Raw genomic sequence first — 18,524 nt, 5'->3', positions numbered from 1 at the left:
AACTTTTGCGCGCCAAGAAATTCCTATAAAAGAAAAGCCCATCTCCATCTCTATGAAAGCAAAAAGACCAATGAATCAATCATGTCCAATGGCTAATACCAATTCCACGGTGGTCCTCTTCCCGTCCCCGGGGATGGGCCACCTTGTCTCTATGGTGGAGCTCGGCAACCTCTTAACCCACCGCCACGGCCTCTCCGTCGTCGTCCTCGTCCTCGAGCCCCCCTTCCACACCGGCGCCGCCACCGCCGGATTCATCCCCAAAGCCATCTCCTCCAACCCATCCATCTCCTTCGTCCGCCTCCCTTCCATCACCAAACTCCCCCCAAACAACTCCCCCAACCACGAGGCCCTCGCCTTCGACCTCCTCCGCTTATCCAACCCCAACCTCCTATCCACTCTTAAAAACTTATCCGCTTCATCATCCTCCCCTATCCGCGCACTTATCCTCGACTTCTTCTGCACCGACGCCCTCGACGTCGCCGAGCAGCTCTCCATCCCCTCCTACTTCTTCTACACCTCCAACGCCTCCGCCCTCGCCTCCTTCCTCCACTTCCCTATCCTCCACGCCCGAATCTCATCCAGCTTCAAGGACATGGATAAGACCCCCATCATATTCCCCGGCCTCCCCCCTATCCCTGCCTCGGATATGCTGCTCCCGCTATTGGACCGCGAGGATTCTGCGTATAATGGATTTATCCGCCATTTCTCCCGCTTGCCCTTGGCCGACGGAATCCTCGTCAACTCCTTCGAGTCGCTCGAGCCGAGGGCGCTCGAAGCTATCCGAACCGGGAGTTGCCTCCCGGACCGGACGATTCCGCCGGTTTATTGCGTCGGACCGGTGATACGCGATGGTAAACGTGAGACCCGGCACGAGTCGGTCCAGTGGCTGGACGCCCAGCCATGTGGCAGCGTCGTGTTCCTCTGCTTCGGGAGCCTGGGCGTGTTCACGGAGGAGCAGATCAGAGAGATCGCGCGCGGGTTGGAGAACAGCGGGCACCGGTTCCTGTGGGTGGTGAGGGTGGCGGCCGACACCACCCGGCTCTACGACAGGCCGCCCGAGCCGGACCTCGACCGGGTCTTACCGGAGGGGTTCGTGGAGCGGACGAAGGGGAGGGGCCTGGTGTTGAAGACGTGGGCCCCGCAGGTGGAGGTGCTGGGACACGTGGCGGTCGGGGGGTTCGTGACGCACGCGGGATGGAACTCGGTGTTGGAGGGTATCTGGGCCGGGGTGCCGATGGTCGCATGGCCGCTGTACGCGGAGCAGCGCATGAATAAGGTGGTGATGGAGGAGGAGTTGGGGATCGGGGTGGGGATCGAAGGGTACGAGAGAGCGGTGGTGGGGGCAGAGGAGGTGGAGAGGAAGATCCGATGGCTGATGGAGTCGGAGGAGGGGAGACGGTTGAGGCATCAGACGGCGAGGATGAAATCGGCGGCGAGGGCTGCGATGGAGGAGGGGGGATCCTCGTACAGGGCGTTGAAGGAGGTAGCTGATAAGTGGAAAGGGATAGTAGGATAAGTGAAATGTTCTCAGCTGTGTTTATTAATGTGAAATTTTCTTATACTTCGTAAGCATTTCTTATTCCTCATTTCCTTGTCTTTTGCTGAGAATAAGATTTGTTTTTTTTTAATACTACGAATAAGAATGGAATGTTGGAATAGTTAGTTTGATTATACATGGCAAATATGTATCCCTCGTATTTATTCCAAGTACTTTAGACCAAAATAGCATTTACCACTTTTGAATGTTATTTTATATCACTGTATCTCTCTCTATATATTTTATGACTAAGTTCAAATGAATACAATAATTTTGATTAAAAGTATATGAATATAAAATATATTTAACTAGGAAAAGGGGAAGTTGAACATGTTAACATCTCAATGATCTCTCTCTCAGGCTGCTGTCTTTCTCTGTGAAACTAAGTTGTCCACTAAATAATCCACCATATCATATAGAAACATACTCTAAATTATTCTAAATAGTTATGCCTCAAACTGAATTATCTATATAAATTTTATCTGTATAGCTTTGCTCTCCTATGATTTAGACTAACGTAAAATTATTAATTCTTTTTATTCAAACTTAATAGTGAAATACAAATTATTGTAATCCTCGTACTGAAACACCTAGTTCCAAAAATCACATGTTCCTCACGCGAAAAAATTCCACGTGATTCTCATGAGACCCGTCAGTGAAATGATTTCACAAAGTATTTGGATAAGTCTAGAAATACCATAATAAATCAACAAATAATCCAAAGTTACAATGTCACAGGCCTCAACAAGCCTCTAAGAATACAAGTCCAACACAAGTTTTAAAACATAAATACCCTCGTAGGGCAAGTCCAACTACAAATAATAGAATAAGCAAATACTAAAATAGAGGAATGAATATGCTACTCCTCGATATTCGCATCCTCCATAATCATCTCTAAAACATTTCCACTAAAATGGCGGTGAGCACGAGGCCCAGCAAGTAAAATCCAATAGTAATCTAAGAATTTTACATGATAAATAAAAATGCAAACCCGTAACATGTCAAGGAAAGTGTACATTATGACTTTTAATAACTTTCATCACTATAGTTTCAATTACATAGAAATTCACACAGAAACTGAGTCACAAATACATATCTCACAAAGTACCATAAAATCGAGGGGGACTAGTCATCTAGCGATAATATTGCCCATACATGTCTGGCGACACTGCATATGACCGGTTGTCTGTGGCCATCAGACTAAGGACCTCAGTCGTAGGCCCATCATCACTGCTCTAGTAATCATCGCTCAGAGCAAAATCATCACATACGGCGGTTAAGAGCACATAGCTCGATAGACGCCCTGACCTTGCGTCCTCGGGTCCCGCTAGGACTACAATCCCTACCTCTCAATCATCTTTTCTAATATCATACTAGACTAGCATCCAACTAGGGCAGTGTAATCACCTGAATGCTCCACCAGCTAACGACCTCAAGTGTAGACCGCTAATATAATAATATATACTACACTCTACCCTTAACCCCTAGTTGAGCGAGTGAAAGGGGCACTGCCTAGTTGAGACTTGACTAACAATGATACGTGCACGTGGTGCCATGACCTCTATTATTCATTTAACATAATCATCAAATAACCGGTATTATAACAAGCATAGAGTCTATCGTACATGTGCGATAATTGTTAAATAATGCAAGTAAGAATTGACACGTAATTAAATGCAAGTATAAAATATCATGTAATTTTTTTACAAGTAATAAACGATATTAGATTAAAATAGATAAGAAATGACATAAGTATGCATTTTCGTAGACTATTATAGAATTCTACTCGCCTGAGATATTTCTCGAATCCGTCTTACTCCCATAATCAGTCGGCTCTTCTTGATTATCGAGATCATTCCCGCACAATAATGGATATAATAATTTATAAATAAAATAAACATAAGATTAATGGACTTATAAACTAATTATCTTGTTGTATGAATTTAAGTTTGATTTTTCTAGGTCCGAGATATTATTTGTCTTAATTTAAAAAAAATAATGATCATTTAGAGTCGTTTACAATGTAAGTGTCGAAGATAAATGAAAAGACTAATAAATTCAAATGTCTAATTTAATTATGTATAAATCCTAATTTTATTAATAATATGGTTGAGAAAAATTTAATTAATTACCATTTATGTAGCTAACAGAATTTTTTTCTTAAAAAAATAACATACTAATAATAAATTAGTCTAGGGTTAAAGGTTGGGCTGGGCTCAAGGCCCAGTATGCTTAAGTGAGAGAGAGTGGGCTGCTGACCTACCTGCAGCCCACAAGACTAGAGGTAGTGGCCTGGGCTCAAGAGTCCAGTCCACCAGAGTGAGGAGGTGGGCTGTAGGCCTACTGCAGCCCACCAAATTCTAAGATGTGCTGGACTGGACTCAAGAGCCCAATCCAGCAAGGTGAGTTGGTGGGCTGCGGGCTTACCGCAGCTCACAAGACCCAAGATGGTGGACTGGGCTCCAGAGCCCAATCCAAAGAGGTGACGAGGTGGGCTGTGGACCTATCGCAGCCCACCAGAATCTAAGGTGGTGGACTAGGCTCCAGAGCCCAGTCCACCAAGGCCTTAGGAAAAGGCTCGGGGGCGTGGGCTGCGGCCCACCCCCACAGTCCAGATGGGAGTGCGGTGGGGGTTGGCCCAACCCCCACCCCCACCCCTTCTCCTCATTCTCCTTCTTAGAGAAGAAAAAAAAACATAGGAGAAGAAGAAGTCTGAGAAAAACAGTGGTGCTGCTGCCGGTGATCCCTGTCGCCGACAGCCTAGCACCCTCGGCTCCCCAAGTCGACGAGGTCAACTTGGATCGCAAGTGAACTTGAACCATCGGTCAATGTGGCCGATGGTGATAGTTGAGGAACTCCATGGCCGGCGGCCATGGAGCTTTCAAGTGCAGTGAAAGATAGGCTCGAAGCCCTTGTCTCGAGTACCCACCTTTTCCATGTGAAGAGGTGAGTCAGTCGAGGCTGACGAGCGAGGATGCCTCCCTCGCGCCCCGTGGGTACTCAATTTGGGTACCTACAGCAAGGGGTTGAAGGAGGGAAACTTTCTAGACCGGTGGGTTGTCGACCCGAGGTCGCCGGCCGGCGAATTTCTCCGGTGAAGGCAGACATAAATAAATTCCTAATTACACATTATTAACTAGGCTATTTTCAAATTAAACTAAAGAGGGGATAGAGGCTAACCCGAGGATCGAGATGAGGGGGTTTTGGTTGGCTGCCGGCACTCCGGTGACTTGCTATCCGCGACGGGGACTTCGGCGGCTCGGAAGAGAAAAGAGAGAAGAGAAGAGCGAGGAAGCGGAAATGCGAAAGAAGGGAACTCGAGGGGAAGGAGTGGAGTTTAAATAGAGAAGAGACGGAGAGGGCAACGGAGTGGAGTTAACTCCACTTCGGCGCACTTTTCTCCCACCTCTCGCAACTGATTGCGAGAGGTGGGGGAGGAGGAAGGAGTTAGTGCACGCGCCAAGCACGTGCGCTGCTGTTAGAGGGCACGCACATGGCGCGTGCGCTAAATTTTTTTTTTTTTAAAAACACGGGTGTTACACATATTATATTAATAATCCTATTGTTCGAATAAATTTGATGATTGAAATTTTCATTCGGTAATCATATATTTAAAGGGGGTTATATTGTATGTAGATAATATGATCTTATGCTTGTACTCTTAGATTAAAAGTGAGTTCTATTTATAAGAGTTAATTGTATTTTACCCTCTATGGTTTGACTCAATTCTACAAAACCTTGATACACATTCAACTCAAGCATTTAACCATTATATGGTCTTGACTAAAGTGCAACTATTTTTTTTTTTATTATATTAAATAAACACAAGTCGAATTTGAATATAATTATACATGATTTGTTAAGCTTTCCAACACATTAAAAATAATACTGATCGAATTTTAAATGATAAAGATATTATGAAAAGCATACATCTATTCAATATATTTGTTATTTAAAATCTAGTTTGTATTATTTTAGATGCACCAAAAAGCTTATTTAATCCTCTACACTGTCTCTAGAATTTAAACATCTAATTTGATTAAATATGATGAAAAAGATAATTATTGCTCTTTAGTCAAATTCACATTAATGTTAAAGTGCTTAAGTTAAAAGTATATTGAGGGTTTTGTGTAGAGATGTCCAAATAAACGAGCGGCACGGACTCGGTTCGGCTAAAGTTCAGGCTCAACTCGGTTGACTCAAACTGAGCTGAGCATGAGCTTATTTTAAGACATAATTTGAATTTTGAGTTGAGCTTGAGCTAGAGCCACCCCACCTAGGCTTAGCTCAGATATTATATATATATATATATATATATATATATATATATATATATATGTTTTTATATACTATATATAAATATATTTATAACCATTAGTCCTTTGATTCAATGGCTACTATCTCTATCTAATCCTACATCTAATAATATTCTATCCAACAAACCCAACCTCTTCCTCCAACATCCTCCTCCTCTTTTGATTCCTCCTCCAACACTAGCAAGTTGCAACTGTTGTCGCCTCTTCTTCCACTATCGACAAGCTACCATCGTACTATCTTCACCCCCGCCAATCAAGCTCGGACTTGAGGTCAGACTCGACTAGAGTTGAGCTGACCCAAGCCTAAGCTAGAGTCGACTCATCTAGGCTTGGTTCATTTACATCCTTTAGTTTTGTGAAATTGAGCTAAAATTGGGAGGTAAAGTGTAATTTTTCCTTATTAAAATTAAAAAAATAAGATATATTAAGTAAATTTAAGAGAAGGAAAGGGTAGGCAAAATAGTTTCGTGAGGCCTAAAGATGATCGTATGATATTCTCTTGATAATTTTAAAAATAAAAAATAAATAGACAACTAGAAAAATAAGTATTTGAGAGATTTTATATAATTAAAAGGGTCAAAAGTGTCCCAAAAATAAATAAAATAGTCTTATATGAAAAATGAGCAAAAGTCCAGAATATTATAACACATACTCTTTAAAAGAGGAGAAAAGAGGGAAAAAAAAAAAAGAAGAAAGAGAAAAACTGCACTAGTGACGGACATTCTAAAAATCAAAGATAAATGGGATATGGAGAAGAAGTATCAAGTTTAGCTAGACTTAATTAATATAGCAAGGTGAGCTTACTTTCTGTTCATCCGATTATAACAAAAAAATCGGGCTCCTATTGGAAGATCAACAGCCGGTGGCCCAGTGTCCCCATCGTTAGACAAGTTGCCACGTGTCTCTGACGGATTCGCACGTGTCAATTCTGGAGTAATTTGTGATTAGGATTTAGGGCCGGTGCCATGCTATCTGCTCTTAGGGCTCCAAGGTTCAACCGGATGATGACCGCTCCGTAGATATCACCACTCCTCCATTTTCCCTGCGGACGAAGGCGGGAAGAAACGCGCATAGGCTAAGAGCCGAACCTGCGCGCGTACACCTCCACTACTCTTCTCTTGCCATTTGGACCACTTATCGGAGAATAAAAAAAGAGGAGTGCACTTATCATCCGCTCCTTTTTCTCCGGTCTCGTTTTCTTTCTTCTCTTTGATCGTCGGAGAGGAGAGCTAGGGTTAGGGTTTGGGTTTTAGAGATGACGATGGACCAGGAGGCGTTGGATGAGATCATCCGGCGGCTCGTCAACGCGAGGAACGGGAGGACGACGAGGCAGGTGCAGCTCAAGGACGACGAGATCCGGCAGCTGTGCGCCACGTCAAAGGAGATCTTCCTCAATCAGCCAAATCTATTGGAGCTCGAAGCCCCGATCAAGATCTGTGGTAAGAATTAGATAACATTCGATATTTCTATTTTTTTTCTTGCCGTTTTGTCACAATTTGTGTTTTAATTCAAGAAGCGTTCTCGATTGAAGAAGTAGGATTTTGACCTGGGTTTAGGTGTTTGGCTACTACTCAGTAAGTGCTATCATTATGTTTATGTTATCATCTTTTGTCGGGTTTGTGAAAGTTCATCTTCAGTAATTTGTTTTCTTATTTTTGACGCTCTGTTATATTACTTTTGGGGTGTATTTTTCTAATGATATGGATTAAGTTGCAAGTCTTTGTTACTAGTTCGTTGGTCCTGCGACGTGTTAACCTTCTACGAAATGATCTTTGCACAGTAGTATGTTGAGGCAACAATACGGGCAAGTTAATCTTGATGAGGAACTCAATTACCATCTGGTTCTTCGAATGTCTCTAATGTTTAACAATATTTTCTAGGGTCAATTACATTTTGACCCCGGGACAATTATCACTCTGTATCACTTTCACCTCTTCAAGAATGTATCAGTTTCACCCGTCAATAAAAAAGTGCATACACCCCTGAATTATCTAATTGTATCACTATATTTCCTCCATTAGACATTTTGATAGAAAATATTAAAAGATTATAAGTAACTAATTAGATGGTAAAAATTGTCTTTACTTTCTCATCCCTTCTCCTAGGAGTGGATTTTAAAGGAATTAGAGAAGATTGGTAAATTAGAGAAGATTGGCTTAGAGTTTGATATTTGGAGAAGTTACTGTAGAGGCTATTAAAAGAGAAGATGGAGATATTGAAAGAAGATTCTATAAGGGCATTTTCGTCTATCTATTGAGTTAGGTAAATTTTTAAGATTATTTCTATCGAGATTTCTAATGAAATATTGTCTGCGGGGGGTATAGTGATACATTTAGATAGTTCTTGGGATATATTTGTCCATTTTTTTCTTGAGGGGGTGAAAATAATATAGTTGAGGGGGTCAAAATGTAATTAACTCTATTTGCTAGGTGTTACTCTCATATTAATTTTAGGTATTTCTCAATAGTTCTCTTGATTGCAGTAAGTAGGGAGGGATATTTCAGTTTATGGTTTCTTCTCTAATCATGTTTTTGAGATGCATAGTGGTTCTGTATGCAAAATGGTTTTATGTTCCTGCTCAAAGCCTTTGGATAATACTCTATTTTTTGATGGTATGCTTGAAATGATAACTAAATGATAACTAAAATCAATATTTAAGGCCTTGCTGCAAATGATATATTCAATCAAACTCTTATTTTTGTAGTAAACATACATTAGTGTATATATGACAAATATATAAATGAAGATACATATACCTGGCTCTATCTATGATTTGCAATGGTATAAACTGAGCACTAATAAGCTGTTTTATAAGTAGAAACAAACATGTGTATGTATTTCTCTATGTACAATTCGTCTTCCATTCTTTTGAAGGTTTTTCTATATACACAATTACAGATTTACATTTGTGCAGCTCCTTTGAAGTAATTTTTTTTTCTTTTGTCTTTCAAGACTTTACTCTCTTATTTGCCACCACTACTACCCATGTTCCCATGTTCTAATCAAATAAACCTATTTATGATCAATAAAAGAAGACCATTCCCTTTTTCCCAAAATGTGCCTGATCAAATCATGATCTTTTAGTAAGAAGAATATATTTTTTTTGGTTGGTAATTCGACCCTTTATTTCTGTATGTATTTCAATCAGTACCTCTCCTTTTAAGTATGATTGCGCACACAAGTGGGAAACTTTCTGCTTTCATCCTCCAGAATACACAAGTACATTGGTGAATGTCACTTTTCCGGGGTACTGTCAGGTGGTGTACTGCAGTAAATTGATAAGATGCTGATTATTCTAGATTTTAGGACACTGTGAGAAGGAGAAGTTTATTGCTGCTTTAAGATTTAATGGGAAGTGTAACTATTGAGGGTAGAAGACTAGAGAAGAAGAAAGGTCTAGAAGATAATGAATAGCCAAAGCATCAACTAAACTCATGAAAACAAATTTAAATTTTACATTTACAACCAAAATCCCTAAAACCCAACAATCCGACAGAGACATTTTAGGCCATTCACGGGAATGGATGCCGAACGGCCAATTCTCTCTCAGTACATTTACATTGTCTCTCTTCATCAACTAATAGAAGGGTCTACAATTGGGGCAAAAAGGTAATCTAGCTATTACTCGTTACTATTGTAAACTTAAACCCTTAAATTGATTCTAAAGTTATTTTCACTATAATGTAGCATAAAATTGACAGCTCACAAATGTTCTTCTCATATCCAAACTTTGTTTTTTCTTTAAATTTTTTTTCCTATGCTGCTCCCCTGATGACATTTAATGATCAATTTCATTGATGTCCATTAGTAGGCATATGTAAATTTTCTTGGTCCTAAAAGTCACATTGTCCACTTATTGGCATTATATTGTATGATATATTATACATAGAGAGAATTTATTTTCTTATTTGCTGATGCAAAGAAAGTGGATAGGTAATTCTAGGGCTTTTGACACTCAAAATAAGGAGCTTAGTATGGAGGTCTCTATATTTGAACCAAGAAATTTGCACTTCAATCCCAATGCATGTAAGAACTGTTTTAGAGAAGAAATTTTCCAAAATTTCCTCTGGCATTCATATTGGTGCACGTCTCTCTCTCTCGGGAACCATATTATGCCTTTGTTGGTATAATGTCTAGTGGAGCATGGAGTGTATGTGACCTTATCTTTTTTGATACAGGAGATATTCATGGCCAGTATTCGGATCTTCTTCGCTTATTTGAATATGGTGGATTCCCACCAGAAGCTAACTATTTGTTCCTTGGGGATTATGTTGATCGTGGTAAGCAAAGCATAGAAACCATATGCCTTCTCCTTGCATATAAGATAAAGTACCCAGAAAACTTCTTTCTTCTGAGAGGCAACCATGAATGTGCTTCCATCAATCGTATCTATGGGTTCTACGATGAGTGCAAGAGGAGGTTTAGTGTTCGCCTGTGGAAGGTTTTCACAGATTGTTTTAACTGCCTTCCTGTGGCTGCACTTATTGATGAAAAGATCCTTTGCATGCATGGGGGGCTATCTCCAGATTTGAAGAACTTGGATCAGATACGGAATATTGCTCGTCCTATGGATGTTCCTGATCAAGGTCTGCTTTGTGATCTGCTATGGTCAGACCCTGATAAAGATATTGATGGATGGGGTGAAAATGATAGAGGCGTTTCTTTTACCTTTGGAGCTGACAAAGTCGCTGAGTTCCTTCAGAAGCATGACTTAGACCTCATCTGCAGAGCTCACCAGGTTCTTCATAACATTCTTCATTATTTGTTTCTGCACAATTGAACCTTCTAGTAAAATGATTTTAACATGATGATGTGGTTATACAATGACCTACTCTTTCCTTGAGATAATGACTCTGCTGGCTGTATCAAGTCGCCCTCTATATTAGCATCTTACAGTGTGATTAAGAAATTGATAGGTCTGGTGCTTTTGTTCCTATTTATTAAAATGTCATTCATGAGACATGAATGAATATTAGTTTATTTCATTTATTTCTAACAATATGATATCTATATCAGTGATTCATGGATGACCTTTTTGGACAGGTTGTTGAAGATGGTTATGAATTTTTTGCTAAGCGACAGCTGGTGACCATATTTTCTGCCCCTAACTATTGTGGCGAGTTTGATAATGCCGGTGCCATGATGAGCATAGATGATACTCTAACATGTTCATTTCAAATTCTCAAACCATCTGATAAAAAAGGGAAAATGGGATTTGGCAATAATTTATTGAAACCAGGAACACCTCCTAGAAAGGTAATAAGTTAGCATTCCCTTCTCATCTGATATAAGACTGTGTAAGGTATTAGAGCATCCATCTACTTTTAAGTGCTAAAACAGCATCATCATGATGATGGTTAGTTATAATTGAGACTGGGTGAAAAAAAAAGTCTGTTTGCATTCTTCTTTAAAATTTATTGGTTATTTTATATCTATTTGCAATGTGGAATCCTTATGCTTTTCTTCTTGTGGAGATGAAAATGCATCTTCCATTTTACTTTTTAGATCTTTCTTCCAATCGTCTAATGTGAGTTTATTTCATGTTCATGACCATTTCTCTCTTGTGATCAAATGCACCTTGCTTATTTGCTGAATTACAGTTTTGTGTTTCTTAATCTTGTAAAGTAAATAATCTTGTAATGCTGATCAACTATTTGTGAAATTTGAAACATAGCATTTGAAAAGTATTTGAGAGAATTTGAGTTTCATAACAATTTGAATGCGTTGACGCTAATTGATGGATCAAATATATGAAATTGATTCTCTTTTCTAGAGTCTAGTGATGATAAAGAGCCTTATTTTTGTGATGCAACAAGTGGATTTCTTACTCATAAGACAAAATTGCTATCTAATGGCACCTTAGAGATCCCATATCTATTCCAGCTTATGCTATTATTACTTTTTGGTTTTTGCACGTCCATTACCAAATATCTTATTCTGTATTGTTGAGTATGATGCAGACATCAATAACATATTACACGGGCATATCTATTAATGTAGTTCCTTTTTTAAAAAATTAGTCTTATATCAATCATCTTTATTATAGATTTGTTATTTATGATGTTTAGGGTTATATTTGTTCTTTTGCATTTGTCTAGGGTGTTATTTGCTTATTGTGTATATATATGTCATCTTTTTACTCAATCAGAGTTAATCAAGAAACGAATTTTTTTGAGATTTATCCTTAATGTGAGTTTTGGGTGTGAAACCTAGTTGAGAATGGAGGTGTGAAATCTCATTCATTTTTTTCTTAGAATTCTAATGATCTGTTGTTTCACATTATTTTTGATACATTTTGGTATCAAAGCAATTGTTATTTTAGGATTCAAATCTTCTCCAAACCACCTTTTCTCTTTTAGTTGCCCATTATTAATTTACTCATGTCATCCATCTTCCTTAACTTTTCACTATTTCCACTGGGTATAGATAGCCCGCCTTCCAGATTGTCACGAACTTTACTGCATTTGCATGAGATCACCATTGTGGACGAACAAAAAGAACTAGTAATCACTACGAAGTTGCGAAGCAAAATCCGGCCAGATGTGGTGTGTTCGTGCATCATCCAATAATTCATCATTATGTAAATCAATCTTTTTCTCTACCATAGGTGGGCAACAAAAAAGAAACAAATTTCAAAAATTTTTGAGAATTTTGATATTTCAAAATTTTGAAATTCGTGTATTTCGAAGTTTCAAATTTTGTGAATTTAAAAATTTTGAATTCTTGAATTTCATGAATTTTGAAATTTGAATTTTCATAACGGATTATCCTTTCCTTGGTATTACAATGAATTTTTTTTTCTAACCCCCTAACAAATCCTAACTATCCAAAGACTACCCAAGCTTGTCCCAAAATTTGAATTTTAAATTTTCTCATGAAAATATCAAAATGTCTTTTCTTTCTTACGATATCTACCAACATTTTGAATTTTCACTTCCTTCAAAATATCAAAATTTCCTCACATTCTCCAATTTATTAAACTCAAACTCACCTGAACCTAAGCCTAATTTAAACCCAAACTAATTCAACTTACCAACACTCAATCTTCAAATCTATTAGCACCCAACCTAATCCAACTAATTAGCCTTAACTCAACCCATTCCCACTTCTTAGCCTTAAGTCAACTTCGACTTCAACATATCTAAACCTACCTTATCCCTAGCCCAATTTCTTCCTTCATCAGACTCTCCATAGCTAGGATGTTGTTGCCGCTGTCACCACTAGTGTCACTCTTTATCGATGGTGACATTGCTAGAGTCGCTCTCCACCACTGCCAATGCTATATTCTCAGAACTCCACTACCTATTGTCGTTTGCTTATAGTCGCCAATCCCTAACCTATTGCATCTCCATTGACTTCTTCTCTTATCCTTATGATCGGTGCCCTTTCTAAAACTTCTACGCATCAGATGACTTGATTGTGAAACCCTAGCTTGAAGGTGGGGGTGTGAAATCTATCCGTAAGCATGATGATACTTGACTTGAGTGAAGTGACTTGGAATGATAAGAGCTCGACAGGCTAAAGTAGTACGAGGAAAGTCTTAGTTCATTGCTCAAAGTTATTAAGGACAAATCTTATCATCAGAAAAAACTTGAGCGTGAAACTCTTGTTTGAGGGTGGAGGTGTGAAACATATTTCTGGATCTGATGATATTTAGCTTGAACGAAGTGACTTGGAGTGTCGAAAATCGTAGGACCTGGAGCAATATGAATACTGTAGAGGACACACTTGACAGAGTCAAATTCTCTCCCACTCAGGGTGAATGATGCGGACATCAATGACATATTACATAGGCACATGTATCCGTGCAATTCATCCTTTAAAAAATTAATATTAAGTCAATTATTATATTTGCTTTTATGGTGTTTAGGGTTATATATATATATATATATATATATATATTTGTAATTCTTCAGAGTGTTATTTGCATATGGTCATTTGTAAGGTCTATATATAGGATACATGTTATTTTTTTACTCAATCGGGGTTAACGAAGAAATTAATTTTTTTTTTGAGATTTATCTCCAATGTGAGTTTTAGGTGTGAAACCTAGGTTGAGAATGAAGATGTGAAATCACATTCTTTTTCTCTTTCTAACCATTATCGTTTTCAGAATTCTAACGATCTTGTTTCACATTAGAGTATCGTCTGATTTCTATAATTGATAGTTCAAAATTGTGCATGCTTTCTTGAATTACAGAATTTACCATATAAATAGGTTGTAGGTGCTTCTAAGTTTATTAGATTCCTTGCTTCTTCATGCATTTTCTCTTCTCTTGTTGCTTTTGCGTCATCCTTGTCTTTTTAGCTTCTTCTCTTGGAACAAGCTTTTAGGCTCTTGATGAGCTCTTACTAGATGCTAAGTAATATACTCCATGTCATCCATATTACTTTAAACAATGGCTTGTACAGGGTTCGGTTGCTATGTATAATTATTCAAATTCCAACTAGTTATTTTCCATTAAATGTGTCAAAATTTGGAAAGTTATCGAGTTGCAGACATGACCTGGAGCTGTTACTTAATTGTGCCATCTCATAAATGGATGTACATTAAGTTTTATTCATTTATTCCTTCCTGGGTGATTGGTCTTTAAAGAAGTGTAGATTGTCATTTATTTCCATGAGCTGCTAAGAGATTCTTTTCGATACTTCCACAAGCTGTCCTTTAGAGTTATCTTTTGGATCGATAATACCTAACACCTAGACCTTTAACTATAGCTTATTTTCATATAGATTCTTTTATTTTTATTAGGAACAGAGTACTTTCTCTAAGTGTGGATTGTCATTTATTTCCACGAGCTGCTAAGAGATTCTTTTGAATTTTGATACTTACACAAGTCGCCCTTTATAGTTATCTTTTGGATCAATGACACCTAACAGGCTAACACCTAGATCCTTAACTATAGCTATATTTTCATATAGATTCTTTTATTTTATTTTTGTGATAATTCGACCTTCTCAACTATCTAATGTTTCTCACCATCTGATGGTGTTAATGGAAAAATATTGCAGTCATCTTATCCTAAACTTTTCTTTCTTTCATCTAAAATAATAGTAAAATAGTCTCTAGAGGGAATAAACACGTGATATCTTTTGAGGATAATTTTATTTAGACCTTACGAATTATTATCATTTTTTGTATATTTTTTTTGATATTTTTTTACCACATACACCCATTGATCGAAAAAGTTTTTAAGTTTAGAGATCTATACAGTTATTTTCTTTTTCAGTTTAAAGAGGTATATGCGAATAACTTTTTTAGTTTAGGAGGTGTGGTAATTAAAATGTTTAGGGAGTATGTGTAAAAAAGTGTAAGTTTAAGGTCTAAGCGGAATTATCTCATCTTTTAATAGAAAATTTTAATAGACTTTGAAAATTTATTCATAGCTAAGAGAGTCAATGTGGGATAAAAAATAAATGAGATGGTATAGTGAAAATAGGCAATAGTTTAAAGAGTTTAAGTGTAATTTTTTTTTCTTGTGTTTTTACCTTTCCTTTTGTTTTTACTTCGGATCTCTCTCTCTCGCCTTCCTTTTTCTCTGGTTAATATGTTACACATTTGGAAGTTGGTTCTGGAATCTTAAGTTGTGCTGCATGTGTATAACATGTGGGGATCGTGCTGATTTCATAATTTTAACTTCATTAGGGTGGGAAAGGTTAACAAGAAGGTGAACGAGGTGACAGCATCTCTGGGATCTCTTCATGAGTTGGTGGAATCAAGGTTCAGCTATCGGGCATATTTGTCCTTGGTCATGCGATTCAAAATAACTGGGAGGGGTTGGTGTTTTTTTCTCTATTTGGCCAACAATCTGAAGCTATGGCCAGAATTTGTAAAGTTATTCTGGAAGTCAGATGATCTTTTTTTTTTCTTTCGCTAATGATACTGTGTTTATATTGGTTCATATAAAAGTTTGTAGGTTTTGGTAATCCAGCACAATCTATCAGTTAAGGTTTCAAGTTTCACTTACTAGTCGTATGTTAAGACTTATCACTCTATTAGTAGCTCCACTGTTCCAGAGAGGTATAAACCTAATTTGCTCTAATTTATGTGTTGCAGACCCAATTAAATAATTAATTAACCTCTATGTACTAAAGTACAATTTTTTCTCTTTATATATATATATATATATATATATATATATATAATTTTTTTCCTCTTTCTTTTGGTAAAATCTTGCGTGTGTAAGTTTATTTGTACTTCTGTAGCATAGTAAATTGACTTTAGGGAACTGTTACTGTCCTGATTGGGATTTTGGAGAGACGTACCATCGCGTCAAGCTAATTGCCATGGATGGGAAAATGGCGAAATGAGCCGAGCCATGGGCCCATGGACTGCTTCTTGCCAGGGCTGTCAAAACAATCAAGCTGGTTGTAGCTCGGCTCGATTAAGCTCAGTGAAAATGAGTTGAATTGAGCTCGGCTGGATTAAGGATGACACCCCTACTTCTTGCATCGTGAATGATTGACTTCTTATCAAGCTTAAAGTGTACGAACTTATTACCAATTTCTCATTGGTAATTAGGAAAGGAAGAGAGAATTTATTAAATACTTTATATTTATATTTTGTTATTATTTTAAATGTTTTATACTTGTGGATATTTATTATTGGAACACTGTATTTAACTTTTAAAGTCAAAATATTTTGCCATCAGTTTGCTTTTATCCCATCCTAAAAAGAAGGAAAATTAATTAAAAATATTCTACATTTTGACTTTATTATTGTTGATATTATACTTTATAGGTAATTATCGTTTGACTGCTATGTTTTGAGTTTGACGTCTCAAAATCATAATGAGTGCAATTTAACTCAACGGTGGACTGCATATAGAATATTTAATTAATTTTAAAAAATAAAATATCCAAAATATTATTTAAAAGTCATCTCATCATCGGCAGTCAAGCTTGACGAACAGCTCGAGCTTGGTTCAAGCTCGGCTCGGAGTTTGAGTTCAGCTCAATTGGAGTCAAGCCAATTCGAGCCGTTGAAACCAACTCGAAATTAATAGCACCCTAAACCGGGAGCCGCTTGGCTCGATATCGATAGACACTATGTTCCTAACTCGAGGGTCTACATACACCACCCTCATGAAAGGGTACATGGATCATCACCCCTGTCCATCACCCATAGCCCTCACCCCAACCGATCGCTCCACCCTTAATCCCTCACCCATCACCCTGCCCTTAGCCCACCCTCACCCATCCAGCCTCTTCTCCGTTGGCCTCCGTCAGCAAACCCTTGCCACCTCCTTCTCTCTGTTGGCCTTTGTCGGCAAGTCGCCACCACTTTCTCCTCTCCATCGGCCTCCATTGGCAAGCCACCACCACCTCCTCCTTCTATGTCAGCCTCCATCGGCAAGCCGCCTGACACCTCATCCTCTCCATCAACTTCCTCCTCTATCGACCATCTCCTCTGGCCTTTTTTGGTGACCTCCTCCTCTATTGGTGTTGGGCTCAACGTCCACCTCCTCTTCTTCCTCCACTCCATCAACCCCCTCCTCTATCGGTAAGCCGTCGCCTCCTCCTCTTTGTCGGCTTCCTCCTCCATCAGTATCCTAATCCTCCTTCGGCAAGCCGTCGTCCACGCCGCCGTCGCCTCCTCATCCTCTAATCAAGCTCAAGCTCAGCTCGGGCTTGGTTAAGCTCGAAAGTAGAGTTCAAAGTAATTTTGAGATGAGCCTAAGCCGGAGGCAGCTTACTCAGACTCGGCTCGTTTACACCCCTGTTCCTAGCTTAATTTTTTCTTGCTCGTCCTCCACTCTATTAAACTGACATTAGGGGATGAGGTAAAAATAATATTTTGGATATCCAAAATTGGTAAAGTGTGGAAGGTTAGAGAGGGAAAAGGAAAATGGTAAAGTGTGAAAGGATGAGAGAAAGATTAAGTAGTGTTGAGGAAGAAGATGATGAGATGGCTTATAGAAGATGATATGCTATATAATCTAGAGATTTTTATGAATCACACCCTATATTTAATTTATTTTGTGATTCACATTTTGTTTTTAAAGATTTTATAACTTGATCCCTCTTATTTTTCTATAATTCTTATTTAACACTCTGACGTTATTTTGACTAACTAACATCGATTAAGTTACTAAAATATCTTCACCATTCCTCCTTATTTTCTATATCCCCCCACTATTACCGTCACCATCATCACTGCCACCACCTTTCCTCATCTTCCCATCTCCCCTCCTCTTCCTCCTTCTTCTCCTCTTCTTGTTCTTGTTCTTGTTCTTCTTTATTGGGAAGAGAAAAAGAAATAAAGAAGATAAGAATAATTTGTATATTATGACAAAATATTTTTTTTTCTAATATTGTCTAAATTAACCCAAGGTATTAAATGAGAATTATAGGAGAAAATAAGGGATTGAGTTATAAAATCCTTAAAGTTAGAGTGTGAATTACAAAATAAGTAAAATGTAAGATGTGATATGTAAAAAGTCGTTATAATCAAATTGCTTCCTTAGGGGTATAAATGTTATTTTGTATTTAAAGCTAAGCTAACTAATATATATATATATATATATATATATATATATATTAGTTAGTTAGTTAGTTAGTTTTGGTTAAGAAAACTAACATTATAATGTAAAACTTAAAATGTAGTAGCTGAATGATAAATACCAATAATATAAGGTGTAAATGTTAATAAAAACAGAAGATAGGTTGTT

At 38.0% G+C, this 18,524-nt stretch overlaps 2 protein-coding genes across 3 annotated transcripts; both read left to right on the top strand.

Moving 5' to 3' along the window:
• On the top strand, window positions 1-1,673 carry LOC140782860 (UDP-glycosyltransferase 88B1-like). The gene has a single exon (XM_073129690.1). It carries the CDS (start codon window positions 53-55, stop codon window positions 1,514-1,516), a length of 1,464 nt encoding a protein of 487 aa, XP_072985791.1. The 5' UTR covers window positions 1-52; the 3' UTR covers window positions 1,517-1,673.
• Window positions 1,674-6,833: 5,160 nt separating this feature from the next.
• Window positions 6,834-15,816, top strand: LOC140781770 (serine/threonine-protein phosphatase PP1). Of its 2 annotated transcripts, none has more exons than XM_073127963.1 (4): window positions 6,834-7,292; window positions 10,032-10,591; window positions 10,897-11,109; window positions 15,500-15,816. In XM_073127963.1, exons 1-4 carry the CDS (start codon window positions 7,109-7,111, stop codon window positions 15,512-15,514), a joined length of 972 nt encoding a protein of 323 aa, XP_072984064.1. In that variant the 5' UTR covers window positions 6,834-7,108; the 3' UTR covers window positions 15,515-15,816. The 2 variants fall into 2 exon arrangements, with proteins under 2 accessions (XP_072984064.1, XP_072984065.1); XM_073127964.1 differs by having other exon boundaries at window positions 6,905-7,292; window positions 10,035-10,591.
• The last annotated feature ends 2,708 nt before the right edge of the window (window positions 15,817-18,524 follow it).

The sequence above is a fragment of the Typha latifolia genome, chromosome 2 (genome assembly GCF_019914945.1).
Source record: "Typha latifolia isolate L0001 chromosome 2, TyphaL0001v2, whole genome shotgun sequence".
NCBI lineage: Eukaryota > Viridiplantae > Streptophyta > Magnoliopsida > Poales > Typhaceae > Typha > Typha latifolia.
Note: the sequence above shows the minus strand (reverse complement) of the source record. Positions and strands in the feature narration are given on the sequence as shown.

Bases quoted from the DNA above. Each gene is read 5' to 3' on its own strand.
- LOC140782860 (XM_073129690.1), top strand. From the start codon at position 53: ATGAAAGCAAAAAGACCAATGAATCAATCATGTCCAATGGCTAATACC.
- LOC140781770 (XM_073127963.1), top strand. From the start codon at position 7,109: ATGACGATGGACCAGGAGGCGTTGGATGAGATCATCCGGCGGCTCGTC. The intron at 7,293-10,031 runs GTAAGAATTAGA...TTTTTGATACAG, and splicing joins AGCCCCGATCAAGATCTGTG to GAGATATTCATGGCCAGTAT. The intron at 10,592-10,896 runs GTTCTTCATAAC...CTTTTTGGACAG, and splicing joins TCATCTGCAGAGCTCACCAG to GTTGTTGAAGATGGTTATGA.